Genomic DNA, 22,213 nt, shown 5'->3' with positions numbered 1-22,213 from the left:
ATCCATTAAATTAATACCTACCGACCTACCGATAAGGACAGGTGTTCTTTTGAATCATACAAGGAAAATGGACAGGGTTTATAAAAACGCTAAATGTGTGATATATCTATATTTATATGTACATTATTCACCATCAACAAATGTTTCTACATCGACAGTTCCCTTCCTCGATTTCTTGCCGCCCACCGACTTTGCGTTGAACGCTTGCGCCGTCCTTTTCCTCAGCGCGTTTATATCTTCATTCTCGTCGGTCTGGTCGGCCCACTCTAGCACTAACCTCCTGCCGTAAAGATGGGTTGAGTGGCAGAGAGCCTCAAAAGCAGTCTGAAACAAAATTACATTGGAGTTACAAAAGGCTCAAGTAACATTTTACATATCGACGGTGGTGAAGTACCACGAACTCCCAACTACTTAGGTTTTTATACTTAGTTAGGAGTTAATGGCACTTCGCCATCGATATAGTACATAAGTCAATCGAATATCAACTTTAACTTTCGTACTTAAGGTTCAAATTAAACAAGACTTTAGTGCATTCTCTGAAATTAACACTACGTATTTCGAATAAAAACTTAGTTGTTGATTAATCTAATCTGCCTAATTGGTGTGGGTTAACGTGTTTTGCGTTTGCCATGGTAAGAATCTAATCCATACTAATATTATAAATGGGAAAGTGTGTGTGTTTGTTTGTTTGTCCGTCTTTCACGGCAAAACGAAGCGACGAATTGACGTGATTTTTTAAGTGGAGTTAGTTGAAGGAATGGAGAGTGACATAGGCTACTTTTTGTCTCTTTCCAACGCGAGCGAAGCCGCGGGCAAAAGCTAGTCTAATATAATTAACCCTTAAATGCATGGTGATGTATATATGCATCATATATTTGATGGCCCGTGGCTCGATATGTAGCTATCCAAAATCACATTGCTTAATTATTAATCAGTATTTATTATTATTTAATATAAAATTAAATAATATTATGATTTACTATTTATTATTTATTTATTTATTTATTTAAACCTTTGGGAAACAAACAGGCAAAACAATACATCTAGTTAAATCAGATTACACATTCACAAGCCACACAGTTTCCACTAATGAATAATAACAGTTATGTTGCTCAGAAGTTGACATTGTAACAATTTAAATTTAGCACATGCAAAACTCAAGTATCTACAACAAAATTATAGAAAATTATATTGTTAACTTTAGGAAATAAGTACTTACTAAAGACATAATTTTAATTTTTAACTTTACGTTTTATTGCAGAAACAAACTGTGGTAACGATAAATGGAAAATATCAATATCAGAAAATTTCTCATTATAAGTACTGCAAGCTCTAGCTAAGAATCTATTTCTTGCATATGTAGTACGCCCAAAATTAATAGAAAAGAGGTTAGTGGAGCGTGTTCGCCTATCGGGACATCGAATAGAAATTTTAGATAAAAGATCAGGTGAATCAATAAGGCCATGTAGAACTTTGTATAAGAACATCTGATCACGAATTTCACGACGTGTTTGTAGGGACTCTAAATCATCAGTGCGAGAAGATTTAAATTTATATTTCATTCTCCTGATAAATTTATTTTGAATTTTTTCAATTGTATTAATGTGAACATTGAAGTGAGGATTCCAGACTGTAGTGGCGTATTCTAAGTTCGACCTAACAAATGCGTTATATAATAGTTGTAAAGTTTTAGGGTCCGTAAAATCTTTGCTTTGCCGGAAAATAAATCCCATCATTCTATAAGCTTTCGCTGAAATGTTGTCAATATGAGAAATAAACTGTAGTTCGTTATCGAGAAGTAACCCCAGATCTTTTACTTGGGATACAACCCTTAAATTTTTTTGTTTAAAGAATAATCATAACTTATCTTATTGCGTTTTCTCGAAAATGAAATAGCACAGCACTTATCTAGATTTAAATACAATTCATTCATATTACAGTATGCACTCAGTCTGTCCAGATCAGCTTGTAGTTTATTACAGTCATCTCTTGATTTTATAATAGAATAGATTTTAGTATCGTCGGCATATAATAATAAATTAGAAAATTTGAAGCAATCGACAACGTCATTAATATAAATATTAAACAATAGCGGGCCCAAATGGGATCCCTGAGGGACGCCGGAATAAACTGGAACAAAACTAGAAATGTGTCCCTTTATAGCCACTGCTTGTGTTCTGTCGCGTAGGTATGAAGTAAGCCATCTCAACAGATTGCCGTGTATTCCAAAAGTTTGTAATTTTTGAATAAGCATGGAATGCGAGATCTTATCGAATGCTTTGGAATAGTCGGTATAAATAACATCTATTTGATAACCCTTATCCATAGCATTAGTCGCAAAATCGACCAACTGACATAAATTGGATTCAGTAGAACGTCTATTGATAAAACCATGTTGCTGATTTATCAACATTGGTCGATTTATCAACATTTATCAACATTATTTAAGGATTAAGATAAAATGGCGAAAAGTGTGTTTTTTCGGAGTTAGTAATTAGTTTATGTTTAAACATTTTATCATAAAGGTTTCACTAATAGTAAGTGTACCTTTTTAATAGTAGTAATTTTTTTAAAAAATAAAACTTACCAATTACGATATATTTATATAAATAAGATTTTGCCTATTTAACTTCTAACATTGATTTAGTGTAAAAATCGATCTTAAATATTTTTTTTATTATTTTTCCCAGAGTCAGAAAACCATTGTCTATCACATATATTAATATCTCGTTAAAAGTTAAAATTCATGCATTTAAGGGTTAAGATTGTATAACTACAACTCGAAGGAAATGTTTACACTTTATTTAGGAAAGCTGTACCTAATTGTGTATAGAATTAGTTGATCATTTTTCACCCTATCTATTTCAGCACGGGAAGCATGGTCGCGCGATAGACGATAAAATATTAGGCCGTCCCTATCGCACTTACAAATAGTGCGATAGGGACGGCCTGCTATTTTATCGTCTATCGCGCGACCATGCTTCCCGTGCAGATTTCAATAAAGAGGCATCCAGACAATCATTATTACTTTCCAATGAACTAATCCTAAACCGTGAGATTTCCCAGTTCTTGATAAGTAGACCTAGATTAGGTAGAGGGTGGGTGTGGTAAGGGAACATACCCAAACTACGTGACCATATTTGTGCCGTTTTTTGACCCCCCCCCTGCGTGACCAAGCGTAGTATATGCCGAGCTCCCCCCCCTCCCCCTGTAGTTGTCACGTAGTATTTATAAATGAAGTTTTAAATACATTTTTGCAGAAAGTTGTTAATAGATATTCGTGTGTCTATATCAAATTTAATACACTCAGCGTCAAAAAAACCGCACCTCTCAATCGGTTTCGTTCAAGCGATTATAGCCCTTATCTTATACAAGGAAAAGTATGACTATGTGGCCTTATTTGAAAGGTAATCTAACGCTCTATTGGAAAATGCCATATAATTCATGACATTTTTCACAAAAAAATAAAATTTTCAGGAAAAAGGAGTCAACGTGCATTCAGGTTTAAAAATAAAAAAAATCAAAGACAATAAAATCAACAAATATCGAAAAAAATTACTTAAAACTAAACTTAAAACCTAGTGTTTTCTCCCTCTGGCCCTTCGTGTAGCTTCCAGGCAATCAGTTATGGACCTTTAATCAGTGTTACGATCCGTTTTTGAGGAATGTTATCCCACTCCTCAATAACTGCGGCTTCCAGCACGTCGAGGGTGGCTGGAGCACGTTCCCGCGACCAAAAAAGCCGTTTTAACTCATCCCAGATATGCTCGATGGGGTCCAGGTCGGGACTCGTTGCTGGCCACTCCATTACAGTACATTCCGACCTCATGCAGGGATTCCCGCACTGTCAAGGCAGTATGGCAACGGGCGTTGACGTGCATAAATTGGAAGTCAGGTCCAACAAACTCAGCGTATGGGACCTCATGTTCTTCAAAAATCTCCATAATGTAACTGCCAGTAGTTAAGGACCCCTCAAAACGACCACAGCCAGTGCGGGAAACGCAGACGAGATCCGTTTTGCCGTCGATGGAAGTGCCGCCCCAGAACATGCACGAGCCGCTCCCGTTTCTGACTGTTTCTTCGGTGCAGACTGGTGTAAACTGCTCTCCTTGACTCCTGTACACCCTCTTGCGTCCGTCGTTTGTGTAAATGAACCCCCTCGTCTCATCGGGGAACAAAACTTTTCTCCATTGCTGCAACGTCCAAACCTAGCGAAAATTCCTTCTGGCAATTCGATGGCTTAAATTGGGGGCCCCTGCCAGCTCTTCGGGGTAACATTTTCTTCTCCAGCAATCTTCTTCTGATCGTGGAGACACTCACTGCAGTTCTTCGAGTTGTCCTAAGCAGTATCTGCAGCTCAGCAGCGGTCCGAAAGCGGTTCCGCAAAGAGGCCGATACAAATGTACCGATCCTCTCTAGCGGTGGTGCAGCGTCTTCTCCCAGATTCAGGCTTCCTAATGTAGCCACAGATGTCCAGGAACAGCAGCAAGCCTCGTCGCACCCGGAAACGGCTTATACTTAGGCGTTCAGCAACTTGCTACTGCCGTAATCCGTTTAGGAGCAGTGCCATCACTTGAGCTGCTTTTTCTGGAGTTGTACCCGTATTCTGAAGGCTTTTTCGGCTGAAGGCTGCGTGTTCAGCAGTGTCCTCGGTGACTTTTGGAGTGCAAATGATCCACATGACACCTTTACACTTCCTTTTAAATCCGTCTAGGGTAGCACACCTAGAGACCCATTAAAATCGCATCGTTACCCTTTTTTTTAAAACCATCGTAGATTGGCGATTATTGTTTTTAAGAAAGTTGTACACCTTTTTCTTAAAGGGCTTTCATTGTAATTTAAAATGATACCAATATTGATAGGTTACAGTCAATAAGATTAGAGCTGTATTTTCTTGAAACGAATTTTGGGCGAGGTGCGATTTTTTTGACGCTGAGTGTATTTGTTTAATGACGCGTGTTTATCATCTTTTTTCCGGCCTTTAAACAATGATTTTCATCCCATCACCTTCATCATCACCACCAGCCTATATAAACGTTCCTCTGCTGACCACGGCTGGGCCAATATTCCACAGGTTACGTGACAAGAAGTTAGACCCCCCCCTCCCCCTCTGTGACCAAGCGTAGTATTTTGACGACCCCCCTTCCCCCCTAAACGTGTCACGTAGTTTGGGAATGTTTCCTAAGTTGTAGAGTAGAGATGACCTGAGGCATTCAAGTATACCTGCTATTAGTAATTGAAAATTTAATAATATTTATACCTTAGCATCGGCTTTCGAATGGTAGTCCACGAACGCGAACCCTCTATGTTGGTCTGACCCTGGCGAGAGTTTTTTCGGCAACCTCAATGTTTTTATTTCACCAAAGGCCCTGTAACAACAATCCTCCAGTTAAACGCGGCATATCAGTTTATTGCCGTATATATTTGATAGCAATCGAGAGTTCAGATAACAGTATGATTATACTTTGTTTAGTTAGGTTTAGGTACTTGTATTCGGAGCCGTTATCTGGAAATTAATTACCTGAATATTTCATGTAACTCATTTCTATTGGCTTGGAATGGAACATTCCGAACAAGTATCTTGGTACCATTTTGTGCAGTATGCTTCGTGTCTTTTTTATTTGTTTTGACCTCCGTTCTGAAACAAACAATAAAACCAATTAGTTCTACTTGTTATGGTTGTAGAACAAGATATTGTAAAGGCATAAGAAATGTACACACCTATGTACATACATGAGTAATAAATATGCACAACAGTAATAAACTAATAAACATTCCTATAACCTATGTCAATAACTCCTTCATTGTGTGTGAGGAGCAATTGTTTTCTTACTTGTTTTTAATCCGTGGCGCAAAAACGACGGGGGGTTATAAATTTCACGTGTCTGTTTGTCAGTGGCATCGTAGCTCCTAAACGGATGGACTGATTAAGATTCGGTTTTTGTTTGAAAGAGTCGGGAGTTTTCTTCGCCATGTTTGTTGGCATTGGCAATCGGTCACACTATGTCAGTTTTTTTTCAAAATTTAAATTTTTTTGATGCTGTAAATGACAGATGCAAACTAGCATGTCCTCTTGTAATCTTTTAACTAACTGACCGCCATCGCCATAGACTGCTGTGTTTGCTATAATAAAGTGTGCGTGCCAAGGACAACGACGGCAGCCAGCTTTGCAAATACCATAGGGACATACGTAGTATTCCGTAAAGTTCAATCATGTTGAAATATTTGCAATCGACCTGAGAATTGCATATTCCTCTGCCATGGCATTAACACATACAGGATAACATAATATATGCTACGTACTTAACTAATAGTAAGATACCTATACTGAGTTTGACGTAGGTTGGGTCATTGCTGTTTAGTAAAATCATACTAACGTGTTTCCTCGCTCCGATCTTTTTAATTCCAAGGTTTTGCCGTCTAAAGTGGAACTCTGCAGCTCTTTCAAAGCTTCATTGGTATGGGCTTTCTTGTAGAACTGTACAAAGCCGTAACCCATGGATAAGAATTGTCCAGGATTTTTTGGGTCCTTCTTCTTTGCTATCGTTACACTGTGTAACTTTCCGCAACCTTGGAAATGCTGTAAAAATAAAATGAACATTATTTATTTGGTTAAAAAAGTCATGAAGTCACCTGCAATAATAGATTACACAGCGAGAGCCTCATAATTATCATATTTGTATTGTAATGCAATAATACCTTATCTCATATGTTACATATCGATGATTAACATATTACTGCAGATGACTGTACCTGGTACAGTGTACTACTTATATAAATAGTAGTAGTTTCTACCTACCTGTTTTAAGCTATCTTCAGTTGTTCTGAAATTGAGGTTCTTAACAAATAGCACAGTATCGTTTTCGGGATCTCCCATGTCAATAACTTCTTCTTCAACTTTTTCAGGTTTATTTTCTACCTCTTCCGTATTCGTCACTTCACTTTTATCCGTGTTCGTCTTCTCACGTTTCCTCTTTTCATTTGTTTTCGGTTCATCTTCGACAACAGGCTTATGTTCCGTTTCTGATTTTTCCGCAGTTTTAATAAACACATTCTCGGGTGCCCATTCCAAATACAGTGGTGCGTTTTTGAATTGCGAATAAGCTAATTTCGTAAACGCCTTTTTGGCTTCGAACGGTTCGATAAAGTCGACTAGAGCTGATATGCCGTGTTTGGGCATGAGGAATCTAGCGATGTGGCCGTGTTTTGTAAACAATGCTTTGAGTTCTTCGTTATCGGTGTTTGCTGGTAAATTCTTGACGAGTATACATGTTTTTGATCTCTTTTTAGATACCTACAAAAGCCAAATATGATTATATTTTAATTACATGGTTTAAATACTTAATGTAAAACCTAAATAACAAATCATATTCATACGAAATTCTAATTGTGAGAAATATAGAGAAAGAAGAGAAAAATGAACTGCTAAACGATAAATAGATATTAAGCATACCTAAGCTAGATATTCTATAGTGATCACTCAATATTAGAAGCCTCTCACGTTTCACAACAAAATCACAAAAAATAGGTATTTACCGTATTGAAAGCGTCTAGATATACTCCATTGTTTTCCAGAAAATGCCTCGTTTCCGAGACCAGCTGTGTTTCGCCGAGAGCTAGTCTTACAGCGGCACTTGTAGCTAAAATAACAATAGTGTTTAAATTAAAAATACCAAAATGAATAAAAGCAAATCTACTTAAATGAACAAAATAATCTTTAGTAAGATGGCTGAAGCCAAAACTGCGGCTCGCGTAATGCGCACATATCATGTCACTTTGAAATAATACAACGAATACAAGTACTTTCTTTGCAGGCAGAATTTTAAACGTTCAGCATGTTAGTTTAGATATCTTTGATTCAATACACTCCACGAATTAGGCATAGTCCTTCGAGCCGGATATCGGATTATATCCGGATATAAAGGATTGGCAATGTTCATACTAAGCATCGTACCTCCATTTGTTAGTACCTATCCACACTACACTGATGATGCCTACTTTTTTTTTTCAAAATGTGTATTGACGTGATATCGTGATATGTATCATGATATTAAAATAAAGAAATATGTCATTACTCATTTGTATTAATAATAAATTAAAAACACGCAAAAATATTTAGGGAAATATGAATTGCCACTTCCAGGCTGCGAAACAGCGGCATCAAATTTTTTGTATGAGATTGTCAATCCCCGTATATATTGTCCTTGCTATACCTTAACCTAATTGTAATTTACAATAATCAAAAGTGCTTGTCTTGCTTGAATAAATAAATATAAAATCTTGAGTCTGAATCTGTTAGCAGCTGAGGGTCATATTTCGTGCATTTTTAGGGTTCCGTAGTCAACTAGGAACCCTCATAGTTTCGCCATGTCTGTCTGTCCGTCCGTCCGTCCGTCCGTCCGTCCGTCCGTCCGTCCGTCCGTCCGCGGATAATCTCAGTAACCGTTAGCACTAGAAAGCTGAAATTTGGTACCAATATGTATATCAATCACGCCAACAAAGTGCGAAAACAAAAAGTGGGAAAAAATGTTTTATTAGGGTACCCCCCCTACATGTAAAGTGGGGGCTGATATTTTTTTTCATTCCAACTCCAACGTGTGATATATTGTTGGATAGGTATTTAAAAATGAATAAGGGTTTGCTAAGATTGTTTTTTGATAATATTAATATTTTCGGAAATAATCGCTCCTAAAGGAAAAAAAAGTGCGTCCCCCCCCCTCTAACTTTTGAACCATATGTTTAAAAAATATGAAAAAAATCACAAAAGTAGAACTTTATAAGGACTTCCTAGGAAAATTGTTTTGAACTTGATAGGTTCAGTAGTTTTTGAGAAAAATACGGAAAACTACGGAACCCTACACTGAGCGTGGCCCGACACGCTCTTGGCCGGTTTTTTCTACTGGAAAATGTTGGCCTTTCAGAATTAAGCTCCAAGTGAACTTACTCTTATTTTCGTCACTGAGGAGTTGTTCCTTGGTGGTGTTGTAGTTGGACGCCACGACATCAGCCACAGCGTTGGCTCCCAAGAACAGGGAGTTCCAGTTGTGGGACGATTTCGCTTCTTTCCGCAGTTTCTTTGCCTTTTTCTCTTTGAATGTGAGTCCCTCTAAAAATGCAAATAAAAATCTAGTGAAACGTTCTCATTGTTAATAATAATAGTTGCTATCAGATATATAAAGGAACAAAATTGAAAAATCCTCATAAGTATCATGATTTTTTTATATGACAACAATTCGATATTATACTAGGTGTACGTAAAACTCCTATGTTCCCAAACTCTGCGTAGAGCTAAATAGATAGTAAACAGGGGCGTAGTGTAGCATGAGAAACTCCCTGTCAGACGGTATGACGACTACCTAGTGAAAGTCCCTCGCCACCGCCTGACCAATGAAATGAACCTATCCTCAGTTTTCTCTGTCTTGACAGACAGTAGGTGAAGCACACGTGCACAGAGCCGCCACAGCGTGCTGGAACACCATGAACGTGACGGTGCTCAATGGCATGCTTTATGGAAATTTCGTCAACCACCAACCAATGGAACAGCGTCAATATTTAGTTGTTTCTTTCGAACTTACCGTCATCGCTATCCTCAGTCTTCTCGGCCTTGGCAGGTAGTAGATGCAGCATGCGTCCACAGAATGCGGTGCCGTCCAGTGCCGTGTACGCTGCCACTGCATGCTCGGGCATCATGAACGTGACGGTGGCGAAGCCTTTCGGTTGGCGCGTTACCGCGTCTATGGGCAGGTTGGTTTCTGCTAGGGGACCTGAACAAGAGAAGAAATTAATAATATGAAATAAGCTTTGACTGGTTAATTCGTTTTTAGGGTTCCGTAGTCAACTAGGAACCCTTATAGTTTCGCCATGTCTGTCTGTCCGTCCGTCCGTCCGTCCGTCCGTCCGCGGATAATCTCAGTAACCGTTAGCACTAGAAAGCTGAAATTTTGTACCAACATGTATATCAATCACGCCAACAAAGTGCAAAAATAAAAAATGGAAAAAAATGTTTTATTAGGGTACCCCCCCCCCCCTACATGTAAAGTGGGGGCTGATATTTTTTTTCATTCCAACCCCAACGTGTGATATATTGTTGGATAGGTATTTAAAAATGAATAAGGGTTTACTAAGATCGTTTTTTGATAATATTAATATTTTCGGAAATAATCGCTCCTAAAGGAAAAAAAGTGCGTCCCCCCCCTCTAACTTTTGAGCCATATGTTTAAAAATATGAAAAAAAAATCACAAAAGTAGAACTTTATAAAGACTTTCTAGGAAAATTGTTTTGAACTTGATAGGTTCAGTAGTTTTTGAGAAAAATACGGAAAACTACGGAACCCTACACTGAGCGTGGCCCGACACGCTCTTGGCCGGTTTTATTGTTTTGAGCTTATACAGCGTGTGTATTCCATACGGGCGAATATTTTGATAACCATTAGTATCGGACCTAAGGAGCATAATTACATTATTTTTTTTTTGAATAGATGAGATTTTTTTTCATACATAATAATTCAGAACGCAGTGTATTACGTCCATATCAATTACCGTCTCTACTTAACCGTCATTACGACATGACGTTTATGTCATTTGACATGAAGTTGGACGGCGTACATTGCCGCTTAGTCAGATTTAAAAAAATAATTACTCTTAATTAATAACACTTTTTAACAAAATGATTATCATATACGATTCGTGCGATCAGGGGGCCGATTTTTGAATCTCACGGCGTTCGAATTCAGAAAATTGTCACTGAAAATAATAGGCAATTCACCGTTTTCAACCGGTATTTTAGTGACAGTGAGACTCAAAAATCGGCCCCCAGACACTATAACTGGTTACATTATTCGCCCGTATGGAATCCACACGCTGTATATAGATTTTTTGTTGTTTATGTGATAAACATGTCTACAAACATATGTGTGTTGAGCTTAAAAAAAGAATGATGTATAGATTTTCTTGAACGCAAATTATGCTAAACGGCCTGGTTATAAACAATTACTTACCGAACTTTTCAAATAGGTTCGTAATTTCTTCTTCTGATACAATATATGGAAGATTACGAATAAATATACTGCCACTTTCGCCAATAGACTCTTCATTACCTTGTGTCTAAACAATAAAAAAAAATACACATTAATTTTGTACACAGACGAAGATAATCATGTTATATCAGCAATTCCCGTTAAGTTTGAACATTTGGATCATGTCTCCGATTTGGATAAAAATTGGTAGGCTGGTAGAGTCCATGATGCTGAGCAAGATCTACTAGGTTTCCCAAAATGTCCTAGGTTGATTGTATGAAACTTTCTTTTTTTGTTACCGAAAATGTATAAAAATCTGGTAACAAAAAAGGAAGGTGTCATACAAACTACATAGGACATTTCGGGAAACCTAGTGGATCTTGCTCAGCATCATGGACTCTATCAGCCTACCAATTTTTATCCAAATCGGAGACATGATCCAAATGTACAAACTTAATGGGAATTGCTCATTTACAATCACCATATTTTTGTCAGAACACCTACTAGGTACAGTTTTATTAATTTATGTTCATGCAGTTCATGGATAAGATTTCGATCAGTTTACCTCTTGCTTTTTTCGTTTTACATCATTCTCTTCTTCTTCTGCTGCTTTTTTGGCCTTATCTTCATATTTACTGACGTGGACGCGATTATTTCCTGTATAAGACATAACACTTTTAACCTAAACTATTTTATAAAAAAAAAATGAAAAAGTTTTAAGCCAGTGAGCCCAGCAACAGTGATATGTAGGTTGTAGGCTTGTCAGTGCATTTTATATATCAAAAAGTTGCCTCTTTATTGATAGCAGAAGAGATGTAGACTCAGAGATTTGTTAGCTAAAGTAGTTTTTTATATATCCTGGTACATTATAGCTGTAGCTCTGTATTCGTAAATAGTGATATTTTACATTTAGTTCAGCTGTTTAACTTCAACTACTTCTACAATAGTTACATCTCCCACAAATCCCACAATTATACATACCCAAAAACAATTTGTCTTTAGCAAGTGCCTTTTTGAATTCTTTCTCAGTCCTAAATCCAACAAAACAAAATCCTGATAGTTTCTTTTGTTTGAGACCTGGCAGTCTGATGGAGTAGGGCACCAGAGGCCTGAAGAACTCTTTGATGTCCTTCTTCTTGCATGTGAAAGGTAGACCTGTAATCTGTCAGGAATCAGATGAATAATAAAGTTTTAAAGTGTTTTGTCACCAAAAATAATTTACCCTTCAAGTGGCAGGCAGACATTACATTTGGCAGAATAGGCTACTTGACCCTTTTTCAAAGTATGTCTTATATTATTAATTACTGTCTAATTAAACGAAAAAGAATAGTACCATATTTTATTACGACTTAAAAACCCGCAAAAAACTTATTTAAAGTTTACTTTTACGTGATCAGGCAAAAACAACATCAGCCATATTAATCTATAGAATATCTATGACATGACGTCAGTATATTTAGAAAAAATATTTCACATTGTCACACCCATGAATTTTAATACAATAGAGGTTGCTTCTATGGAGATCAGATTACTACCTCTAATTTCCATAGTTGATCTGAATTATGTGACGTCACTCCATTGGCCAACACTGTTTTCGGAGTCCATAATGAAAAAAAAAACATACACACATCTTTAATTAAAAATACGCAGTCATCACGCACTTTTAATCCCCGCAAGCTATAAATATTGATTTCTTAAGTCAAATACTACAGAAAACAATATATTGATGTGCTAAATTCGATACGAGTCTAGTAGCCTATTGGAATTTTCAAAACATTCCCACTATGGCAGTTTGCCAAACAAAATAATAAAATTAAGGTTTATCTTCAAATGATTTTTTAGAATAATAAAAATTGATACTTACTTTTATGTGGAAAAGAGGCCTATTCCTGACTTTCTTAGGCTTTTCTTCTTCAACTGGTGCAGGCTTCTCAGGAGCTTTCTCAGTATAACCATCTACTCTTTTCATCAGCAGTTTCATATACTGAAAGAATATTTTGACTGATAATTTAAATTAATTGCATATTTGACTTTTATAACATGGCCTAATAATTTTATTAGCTTAAAATTTACATGAATGGACATTTATTGACCACATGAGACTGTTTTGCTTTATATAAAGTAACACATATTTAGATCATGGTTTACCTCTAAATCACTGATCTGTTTGTTGGCTACTTTTTCTTCATTGTTTTGCTCACTCATGGGCTCAGGAGCCTCAGAAGCTTTCTCTTCTGCTGCTTTGGGAGCACTCTCATCTTCCAGTCCACTGTCATGCTCGTCACTCTTTGCTGCCTCGTCCAGGGCTTCTTTGATCCATCCAGTTTTATCATTCATATGCGCTGCCATGAATTCCGTGAATAAGGGGTCATCTTTATGCTACAAAAGATTTAAAAAATGTTAGCTTGGTGAATATTTTCCGGTTGGTGGTACTTTGTTGTGAAAAGGATGTTCCAGTTTTAAATAATAAATATGTTCAACATTGGACAAAGTAAAATATAGGAACAAGCAACATATTGCTTCAGAAAATTGTTAATTTAGTTTGTGTAAAGTAACAAAACATTATACTATACCAGGAAATTTGGTTTTAATATTGTACCTTTTTAAGCAACTCCAGTATTTTCATTTTATTTCTTTCTTTCTTGTTGAGTTTCTTCTTCTCTTTCTTTTCATCAGGAACATCATTTTTGTGCAGCTTTTTGTATGCAGTGCTGTCCGGGGCGTACTTGCTCCATGCTCTAGGCTTCTTTTCATCACCTAGGTTAGCACATACATCAACATGAATCTTCATAGAACGCACACACGTTCCATCAAAGTGTTCTCTGGCGGCGGCCGCCTGCTCCTCTGATCGGTATCCCACGAAACCGAAGTTCCTGAATTTGCCATCCTTAGTGTACTTTAGTTGTACGTCTGTTACTTCACCTTTTTGGCCAAAAAGCTCTTTTAAAGAATCAACGGTTACCTATAAAAATGCGACGTAATAAGTAGGTACACTGTTTTCATAGTTAAATGTAAGATATATAGAAATACAGTACAGACCTTATTTGGTAAGTTTTTCACAATTAATCGAGACATTATAATTAGTTGTGATATTTTATTTAAATAGTTAATTTCAGCACGTGCATAGTGTTTTCGTTCGTGCTGTCATACTCTTGCGTCAATTGACAAGTGTCAATTTTTTTTTTCTTCGTCCTTCTGGACAGGCTAGGACCATAGGCCATACCGCCTCGTCTTGAGTGAAGTATTTCTATTTTCCTTTATTCTTCTTCTTGTTTTAATACTTATAAGTTATAAAATATTATTTCATTAGTCTTCCTTTTAATATCATGTGTCAAATCCAGTAAGCATGTCTTCAGTTTTGACAAGTGTCAATCATGTCATGCTGACAAGGCGTTCAATTACTTATTGCAACAATATTGCTTTCATATTGCTTTAGTTTTGAAAATTAATAATTAATTCAATTTAACGGTGTATCTAATTGTTTCATTTTATTTAATTAGTTTTGAACGTTTAGTCTGGTTTATTCTAAATCTTTGTTTCCAATTCATTGACTTTCGAATTTTCATACGCGTTATGATATTTGAATGTAACCTAACGTAAAGTATATATCCCTTAAAGTAGCGTTTTAAAGCATGGCTCGATTAGCTTGGTGTAAAAAAGTTCATTCTGTCATCTGTCACTGTCAGATCACTTCGATCAGATGCGGCCACTGTTTTTGTCTCGGAATTTTTGAGAATTACAATTATATCAATTCAGTTTCATCAATAGCACACCATGTCGACGGCTATGACCTTTGGCCAAAAACAGTTTATACCAACCCCACCTGATAAGGGTAGTTTTCCTCTGGATCACGAAGGAGCCTGCAAGAAAACTATGGTGAAGTACATGAAGTGCTTGTATAACAACAACAGCAAAAACACCTTATGTCGTGATGAGGCGAAAGAATATCTTGCGTGTAGAATGGACAACGGACTGATGGCAAAAGAAGATTGGTCAAAATTGGGCTTCAAAGATGAGACTACACAAATTAAAGAAAAAGCGTAGTAACTTCAAAGACTGGTTGTAAAGTAAGATTTTTGCCATGTTTAAATATAATAAATTCATTAGTTTGTTAAACATCTCTGTGACTTTTTATTGATAAAAGTAATCCATTAGAGATAACATTTTCTAGAGGTTCTTCCTAAAGAAAAATTCACTTTTCACACTGCTATTCCTCTCCTGAGGGCTAAATCGACACTAGCATAGGGTTGCCATACGTTGCGGACAATTGGGATATGCCACCAATAGAAGCTTAATGTCTCAGTGTCCATCTGAGGAGAAGAATAGGCTAGTTATCAACTAGTCAAATCAGCTTCTTTTTATGAACTGTCAAAACGATTTGTTAGTATGGAATTACTATGAAATACTGAGGAGTGACATCACGGTCAATTCATTTACTTTATATCTTTCTCTTTGACTTAACTTATTAAATAGAAAGTATGTTTAAAAATAACTACTGTCCATATTTTTCTTCTAATTATGTGGTGCTTTATTTCGTGCACTGCATTAAATATTTTATTTTAAGTATAGGAAACTAGCCTATTGTCTCCAAGTGATAGGAAAAAAATCTTGTCCTGGCTGAAATCCATGTAGTTGTGGCAACTCTACCTATCTGTTTTGAAAGTTAGATTCTCATTTGTCTTTCATGTACCCAAAATTAGAATAGAAAGTTAATTATTGTAAAGCCTGACCAGAAATGTATGACTATGCACCATGTTGCGGAATTTTATTACAACTATTTTCTTCATATCATACAATACTCTTTATTGCACACCTCACATAGTTTACAAGTGTAATGCACAAGAAACAAATTAAACAGAGGTAACAACAAGCGGTCTTATCTTGTTGCTGTACTTTACTGAACTGTCACTGTCACCCCATACATCAGAATAACAGTGCCCTTTTGAGAATAGTCATATATATCTGGTCAGGCTTTAGTTTGGCCTAAAACTATGTAGACCAAGTTTCATCTCCTATGCAACCCAGCAGAAAAGTAATAACAAGTAACTTTTTTCTATCTTAGTATGATCTCTCTGTTATTTATGTTATTTCATCAATTTCATCATTGTTTGATGAAGGCAAAGACTCCTTTTTTTTTCATTTCAAAATTCAAACTTAGCCTACAACTTAGCCAAGTTGATACTGGGAACTTTTCCTCACCTTCTACCAGTTACTACCAAACCAAGTTGATTTATTCATTCAGTAATTTCTTTTAATACAGTCTCTTTTGTCGCAATGGGAATAGGCAATAGGGGTATGAAATAATTTAACTAAAATACATCCATAAAAAGTTCTTTATTCTTAATACAATATTGTATTATAGTAACTAAAATGACTTACATAAAGATATAAAATTATGTACTATAATAATATAGGTTATTTAATAGAAGATTATAAAAGTTTTGATTTATTTTTATCGCCAATCAATTGTGGCATTTTTTAAGTAAATATCACAGTTATTATTAAATTACTTGTGACCAAAAATAGGTAATAAAACACTTTTCTTCTGTTTAATATTAAAGAACAGAAAGGAATTGTTAGGTGATAAACAGAAGTTTTCACAAATGGATTTAAAGTAATATCTATTTAGGAAACAGTATCTATAATTTGCAACTGCTGATTGCACAAGATATAATATTAATTTAAATGCAAACATTGTGGAAAAAATATCCTATAGAGTTGCTTTATGATGGCAACATTATAATAATTCTAAGTTTAATATGACACCACAATGACACACTTATCAAAATATTCGAAGAGAATTTATTCTGTACAAAAACTAACTATAATAAGCACCATAATCATTCCACAAAGTTCCAAAAGCATTCCCAGATTGGCAACTCAGCTGGGATTTATTCCACAGGTCAAAATTACAGATTGTGACATGGCATATGCCTATTTTTATAACCACAAAAACAATCTATTGCTTTGACGAGTAGAATAGCCCCCCTGTTCCATCATATTTCTATCATTCCATAATACAATTTATTTTATATTTCACAGTTCCATAAGGCCATAATCTTCCACACACCACTTCAGTATATAATTTTAACTGCTACATTATCAGTATCGCTATGTTAATGAATATTGGTACATAACTCTAGAGAATGTATTTTACAGATTACAGAATATGTGTACCTCTTTTAACCAGCATAAGATATTTAATCAATAATGTATTAATTAAGAAGATTTATTAAGAGAGTGAAGTAATAGTGAGGAGTAGATAATAAATACTTTATACAATTTAAGTAGGTTTAAAATTGCATTACATCTAATTAAGGCAGTTCCGTAGATATCATTTGAGTAGGTAGATAGACAAATATTAACTATATACTATAAAGGTAAAAACAATACACTTATTAATAGGTGTAATATGTAGATCGTTAATTAGATAAAAATAACATATGTTCACATCGAAGGACAATACAAACTGTACAGAAGCTAAACGAATGGTGTTATATACCTTACATGTCATCAAACCGAACTCGATCGTTACTGAGATCAAAATGTACATACAACATTTTAAGAAATAATAAATTGCATCAATAGGTACTAGAATTACGCTAATAGGTTTAGTAATTATCGTAAATAGTCATAGTCATAATACTAAAACGGGCAGTGCATAATTTTGCGCAGTTATTAATACTTAATTCTAAGACTCAGTTCCGACATCGTTCCGATATGTTGTCGTCGATATTTTAAAACTCAATCACACCTTTACCAAAGCACGCTCGCGGTAGTCGCGGTACGAAAGAAACAATTCTTTGTATAAACGAAGTAAGTGCCATTATCGAAAGAAGTCTTCTATTTATCTAATCAACTATCGCACCCGTTCCTCAGTATGCGAAGGGTATATATTTGGCATAGAGTAGCAGAAGAGTAGAGAGTAAAGGTGTGAGAGAGTGCAGAAGTTGGGTGTCGGGGGCCGCGCCGGGAGCGGGGGCGGGGGCGGGCGAGCGCAGCGTGGACTCGGGCGCCGGCAGCGCGCGGAACGGCGCGCGGCGCCCGACGCGCTCCTCGGGGCAACCCATCCAGAAGGACGCTGAAGCGTATTGGCGTTCGTGCTCTACTCGCATCTGCAGGTCGTTGAACTTCCAGAAGCCCTTGCCTTTGAAGAAGTAGGTCTTCCCTGTTGACATAAAATATAGGTTTAGGTACAATATTTGATATTTGTTCCTGAGTCATGGATGTTTTCTATGTATATAAGTATGTATTTATATATTTAAGTATGTATATCGTCGCTTTGCACCCATAGTACAAGCTTTGCTTAGTTTGGGACTAAGTTGATCTGTGTAAGGTGTCCCCAATATTTATTTATTTATTTTATAATTTATAATTTGTATTTGCTTTTTTGAATTTTAAATAATAGCAATGCAATATAAAGGAAATATTGACGCCAGTAGCAGAGTACTGTATTTAAAAACAACTTACCATCTCTCCACTGGAAGACGCTGTCTATATTGTAGCCGACGCCTTTCCACATTGACATATCGCGCGGGTAATCTGGCTCCACGCGCCCGTCATTTTCGTCGTACCTAAAACAAACACATACTTTAGCATTGTACCCTATGATACATCTACTCGTAAGTAGATATAATTCTTTTTACTAATCCTTATAGGTACTATAGAGATATTTTACTTACTTCCAATACATGGTGCCACTGTAGAAGTACGTCTTGCCGTTGTGGCCCCAAACCATCGCGGCATCTAGTTTCTCTAGGCTCTCGGGCAGACCGAGATCCGTTAGAGGTTTGGGGTAGCCACGGACCAAACTCACTTCATCGAACAAGTACAGTTCTTTACCTGAAAATATACGTTTCATTAATAAACAAGCTGACTTTATGAATCTGTCCATTCCAAAAATGTTATACATACCTACCCTAATGTTATGTTATACCTATGTTTAGGTTAAAAATAATTAAAACAATTTAAATGTCGAAGTATTTGTGCAAGTCAGTGAAGAGTTTTAGCTACTTACCGATAAAGAATGCAATTTTCTTGTCCGGTCTCTCGTAGACTGCATCGACATGAGTTAGGTCTCTCGGTAATGCTGTCCACATTCTTGAAATTTCAATGGGATATTCTTTGTATCGGCCATGGGCCCCTATCCTCCAATGATACTGAAATAAAACAAAATAGATTATTAAATTGTTGATTAATATTTATGAATGAGGGGATTTTAATATGTTGTTTAATTATTATCAGTGGTTTAAAAACACTGTGTATCTTGTTCTAACGGACATACTGTAAGAAGTGTAGATATGACTACGTATTAATGACATTATTGAATGAAGATAGTACTTACTCTATTCTTGAATATGAACAGTTCCCCACGAATAAGTGCCACGGCGTCATAGCTGGTGTCGCAAGTATCGGGTTTGTCGGAAGGTGTCGGCTTCGCTGTGGGTTTCTCGGGATGATACGCCGGCTTGTTCGGGTACGGCCTGGTCGGGTTCTGTCTTGGATAGGTAGGGTACTCGGGTCGCGTGGTCGGGTAGCGGGGTCGGTAGCTGGTCGGCCGGGTAGTAGGAGGCGTAGGGCGGGGGCGTGGGTGCGGGCGCTGCGGGTACTCCTCACTGGAATTCCGATGAGGCCGCTCGGGTATGTGAGGTCGCTGTGGCTTCTCAGGGTAATAAGTAGGGTATGTAGGATTTTGTGGATGGTAGTGAGGCCAATTAGGGTTGTGGTGGGGGTGATGGTGATGTGGCCTTCTAGTTGTAGTGGTGGTGGTTGTTGTAGTAGTTGGAGGCGTTCTCCTGGGCGGCGTCCAGTTAGGTATTTTTCCCCATACTCTCTTTTCTTTTGGACCTGAAGACAAGCAAAAGAAATTAAAACTAAACTTTAAAATTTATTATAGATAGTTGTACTGTTGGGACCGCGTAGCACATCGTAGCATCATTTCCTACTAGTTTTTCCATTTAGTAGTAGCCGCTTTTTGATGAAGTCTATTCAGTCCTACTTTTAAAAACAAAATCCCGTTGGGATCGATAAATCAAGCTTACACTCACCATACATCTGCTGGATGCCGTTGCGGTCGTCGGCCGGCAGCACGAAGTTGGGCTGGATGCCCTGGTACCACGGGAACATGAGCGCGCCCTTCACGGCGCTGTGGCTGAGCCCCAGCGAGTGCCCGAACTCGTGCGCGGCCACCGCGAACAGCGAGGTCCCTGGAAATAATAATAATAGTTCGTATAGTCCGGCAGTTCTTCTGCGGCTCTAACCACTGTATAGGTATAAGTATGATCATAATATTTTATGGTGTCAATAAACGCCTGCGTATACATTTTATTACATATATTGAATTGGCATTGAAGGCGACACATTCAATAATTTCATTTTCATTTTAAATCGACTCTAATGTGACCATTCTATTACAAATATCTAAACGTATGGGATGGCTCCGCTTGGTTGTGTTGTTAAAAAGTGTGTGTCTCTGTGTGTCTAACTTCGACGAACAAATATTTAGGTCTATAAACATAGGTATTAAATTGTAGCGTGCAAGACATACTAAATCATTTTCCCGTAGAAGCTTTACCGTTTAAAGGGTTAAATCGAATGCAAAAAAATGCATTACACCGTTGAAATTTTAACGAATCGGCGCGGGCTACCTGTCTGGCTAAAATGTCAAGTTCAGCAAACGCGAGCCAAAGGTGGATATTTCCACATGGGCGGGCGGACACAATCCGGCCCTGGCCGTTGTTCGGTAAATTATCGCGTGCGCACATGTCGGTCTAGCCGAAGTGACAATCGTTGACGCTATTTGGCGATCAAAACGCTTTCCGGCTTTGTCTCGCCACTATAGATGCGCGATAGGGAGAGCCAGCTAAGATACGCAGACGAAATGTAAGCGATTGTGGCGTTGGCTAGGTACCGTGGTAATCGCGGCGACGCATTTGCGTTTCGCGCGACTGCGGTGCACGGAGGCTCCGCCTATTGGTCTTTACAGAGTCCACTGAATTAACATTCTATTTAATCCAAAATAGGTGCCCGCGTTAGGTACAGTAGATACGTTAACTAGGCATTTCTATTTAATAGTTGCATTTGAAAATTTGGAAACTTTCACGAGTCCCCAAAAATATTTAAAATTGCAAAAGGGACTTAATCGCGTATTTACTATGTTTTAAACACTATGTTTTAAACACTAACCTCCGACGTTTCATTTATAAGCCTGTGTCGTACAATCCCACTGCCAGGGTGACTCGTCGCATTAGGGCTGTCATCAGAGACTACAGAGAGTTGTTCGACGAAGATGTTTATAATCGTTTGTACCAACCCAAGATTGTACAACCACCTAAATTGTACGGGCTGCCAAAAGTACATAAAACGAACGTGCCGTTGCGGCCTATCGTAAGTCAAATCTCTTCTCCTACTTACGATCTTGCGAAGCATGTCGCGTCAGTGTTGCAGCCGCTGGTAGGTGGTACCTCATCTTTTGTGAAGGATTCTCGACACTTTATTGACATCCTCAAGGATATAACTTTGGAACCTGATGACGTAATGGTGAGTTTCGACGTTGAGTCACTCTTCACCAATGTTCCGGTTAAGGAGTGCCTTGAAGTGGTCAGAGGGAAACTGAGCGATGGTGGTATATCAGAGTCAATCATGGTGTTGCTGAGAAACTGCTTGGGGGGTAGCTACTTTTTGTATAATGGGAAGCATTATCTCCAGATCGATGGTGTTGCCATGGGTAGCCCTGTAGCACCGGTTTTGGCAAATATCTGGATGGAGCATATCGAGGCCAGTATAGACCTGCATCCTTGGGCAGTGAAGTTGTGGAAGAGATATGTGGATGATGTTTTCTGTGTTATGAAGGGTGGAAAGCAGGAAGTGGAGCAACTACTCCAATATCTTAATTCGATTCATCCTAAGATAAACTTCACATATGAATTGGAATTTAAGCGCAGTTTACCTTTTCTAGATGTCAAAGTGATTGGTCAAGTCGATGGAACCCTGAGACATACTGTGTACAGGAAGCCAACACACACTGATAAATATTTGAATGCATCCTCTCATCACCATCCCCGACACCTGCAATCAGTAGTCAGCTCACTGATGAACAGAGCACGTGACTAGTGTGACCCTGAATATTTACAGAGCGAGATGTCGCATATTCAGGAGGTACTTAGGTGGAACGGGTATGGGGTGAGAAAGTGGCAACC

The 22,213-nt window shown here is 37.5% G+C and overlaps 3 protein-coding genes across 3 annotated transcripts in view; 1 reads left to right on the top strand and 2 right to left on the bottom strand.

Moving 5' to 3' along the window:
* Positions 1 to 94: 94 nt before the first annotated feature.
* LOC125230150 (probable RNA-binding protein 19) lies at positions 95 to 14,231 on the bottom strand. Its single transcript, XM_048135193.1, has 15 exons — positions 14,055 to 14,231; positions 13,615 to 13,977; positions 13,164 to 13,394; positions 12,880 to 12,999; positions 11,997 to 12,177; positions 11,581 to 11,672; positions 10,998 to 11,103; positions 9,576 to 9,764; positions 8,945 to 9,106; positions 7,537 to 7,640; positions 6,800 to 7,294; positions 6,378 to 6,580; positions 5,522 to 5,638; positions 5,261 to 5,369; positions 95 to 324 (listed from the first exon to the last, which is right to left on the bottom strand). Exons 1-15 carry the CDS (start codon positions 14,088 to 14,090, stop codon positions 124 to 126), a joined length of 2,709 nt encoding a protein of 902 aa, XP_047991150.1. The 5' UTR covers positions 14,091 to 14,231; the 3' UTR covers positions 95 to 123.
* A 457-nt stretch (positions 14,232 to 14,688) lies between these two features.
* LOC125230564 (cytochrome c oxidase assembly protein COX19) lies at positions 14,689 to 15,135 on the top strand. The gene has a single exon (XM_048135756.1). The coding sequence runs from the start codon at positions 14,790 to 14,792 to the stop codon at positions 15,057 to 15,059; it is 270 nt and encodes an 89-aa protein (XP_047991713.1). The 5' UTR covers positions 14,689 to 14,789; the 3' UTR covers positions 15,060 to 15,135.
* A 1,193-nt stretch (positions 15,136 to 16,328) lies between these two features.
* Positions 16,329 to 22,213, bottom strand: part of LOC125230353 (matrix metalloproteinase-2-like) — a gene marked incomplete at its 5' end in the record, with an annotated part of 154,238 nt that continues 148,353 nt past the window's right edge. The window contains 6 exons of the mRNA XM_048135489.1: positions 16,329 to 18,183; positions 18,486 to 18,589; positions 18,698 to 18,857; positions 19,033 to 19,174; positions 19,360 to 19,862; positions 20,063 to 20,221. Of these exons, the coding sequence (XP_047991446.1) occupies positions 17,891 to 18,183; positions 18,486 to 18,589; positions 18,698 to 18,857; positions 19,033 to 19,174; positions 19,360 to 19,862; positions 20,063 to 20,221 (1,361 nt within the window). The remainder of the gene's footprint in view (positions 18,184 to 18,485; positions 18,590 to 18,697; positions 18,858 to 19,032; positions 19,175 to 19,359; positions 19,863 to 20,062; positions 20,222 to 22,213) is intronic.

Source organism: Leguminivora glycinivorella, chromosome 10 (assembly GCF_023078275.1).
Source record: "Leguminivora glycinivorella isolate SPB_JAAS2020 chromosome 10, LegGlyc_1.1, whole genome shotgun sequence".
Taxonomy (NCBI): domain Eukaryota; kingdom Metazoa; phylum Arthropoda; class Insecta; order Lepidoptera; family Tortricidae; genus Leguminivora; species Leguminivora glycinivorella.
The sequence above is the reverse complement of the archived record's forward strand: the minus strand, read 5'-3'. Positions and strand labels throughout refer to the sequence as shown.

What these genes read in the sequence shown, in the direction of transcription:
- LOC125230150 (XM_048135193.1), bottom strand. Translation starts at nt 14,090, where the DNA reads ATGTCTCGATTAATTGTGAAAAACTTACCAAATAAG. An exon ending in AACAGATCAGTGATTTAGAG is followed by an intron (nt 13,000 to 13,163) that starts GTAAACCATGAT and finishes ATATTCTTTCAG; the next exon opens with TATATGAAACTGCTGATGAA. An exon ending in TAAAGACAAATTGTTTTTGG is followed by an intron (nt 11,673 to 11,996) that starts GTATGTATAATT and finishes TGTCTTATACAG; the next exon opens with GAAATAATCGCGTCCACGTC.
- LOC125230564 (XM_048135756.1), top strand. Translation starts at nt 14,790, where the DNA reads ATGTCGACGGCTATGACCTTTGGCCAAAAACAGTTTATACCAACCCCA.